This window comes from Eimeria mitis, genomic scaffold, assembly GCF_000499745.2.
Source record: "Eimeria mitis Houghton genomic scaffold, Emh_scaff6501, whole genome shotgun sequence".
In the NCBI taxonomy this organism is placed as follows: domain Eukaryota; phylum Apicomplexa; class Conoidasida; order Eucoccidiorida; family Eimeriidae; genus Eimeria; species Eimeria mitis.
Genome location: NW_013574659.1, coordinates 2,470 through 2,943, shown reverse-complemented (window position 1 = coordinate 2,943; position 474 = coordinate 2,470). Strand labels below are relative to the sequence as shown.

Below are 474 nucleotides of genomic sequence, written 5' to 3'. Positions count from 1 at the left end.
CTGCTGCTGCTGCTGCTGCTTCTCCATCCACTTCTCTAGACGTCTAGCTAGCTGGCTAGCTAGACAGCTAGCTATGGGGAGAGCAAAGACAAGGGTTTTACCTGAGCCTGTTTGTGCTGCAGCAACTATATCTTTTCTATCTCTTACTGCTGGCAGCAGCAGCTGCTGCTGTATAGGTGTAGGCTGCTGCAGCTGCTGCTGCTGCAGCACGCGAGCAACAGCAGGATGAAGCAAACATATATCGTTGTTTATATACTGCAACCACTTTTTTAAATATATAGATATTTCATATACTAACTCATACGAAGAAAACATACATTCATATGCTGCTGCTGCTGCTGCTGCTGCTGCTGCTGTTCCTGCTGCTGCTGCTGCTGTTGGTGGTGCTTTTGCTGCTGCTGCTCGTTTTTCTTTTGTGGGTTTTCGTCGTCCTGCTGCTGCTGCTGCTCCTGGTGCTGCTGCTGCTGCTGTTGC

General features: G+C 49.2%; 1 protein-coding gene across 1 annotated transcript in view; it reads right to left on the bottom strand.

The window, feature by feature from the left end:
• Positions 1 to 293: 293 nt before the first annotated feature.
• EMH_0087820 (uncharacterized protein) overlaps positions 294 to 474 on the bottom strand; it is a gene marked incomplete at both ends in the record, with an annotated part of 1,674 nt that continues 1,493 nt past the window's right edge. The window contains one exon of the mRNA XM_013501212.1: positions 294 to 474. Within this exon, the coding sequence (XP_013356666.1) occupies positions 294 to 474 (181 nt within the window).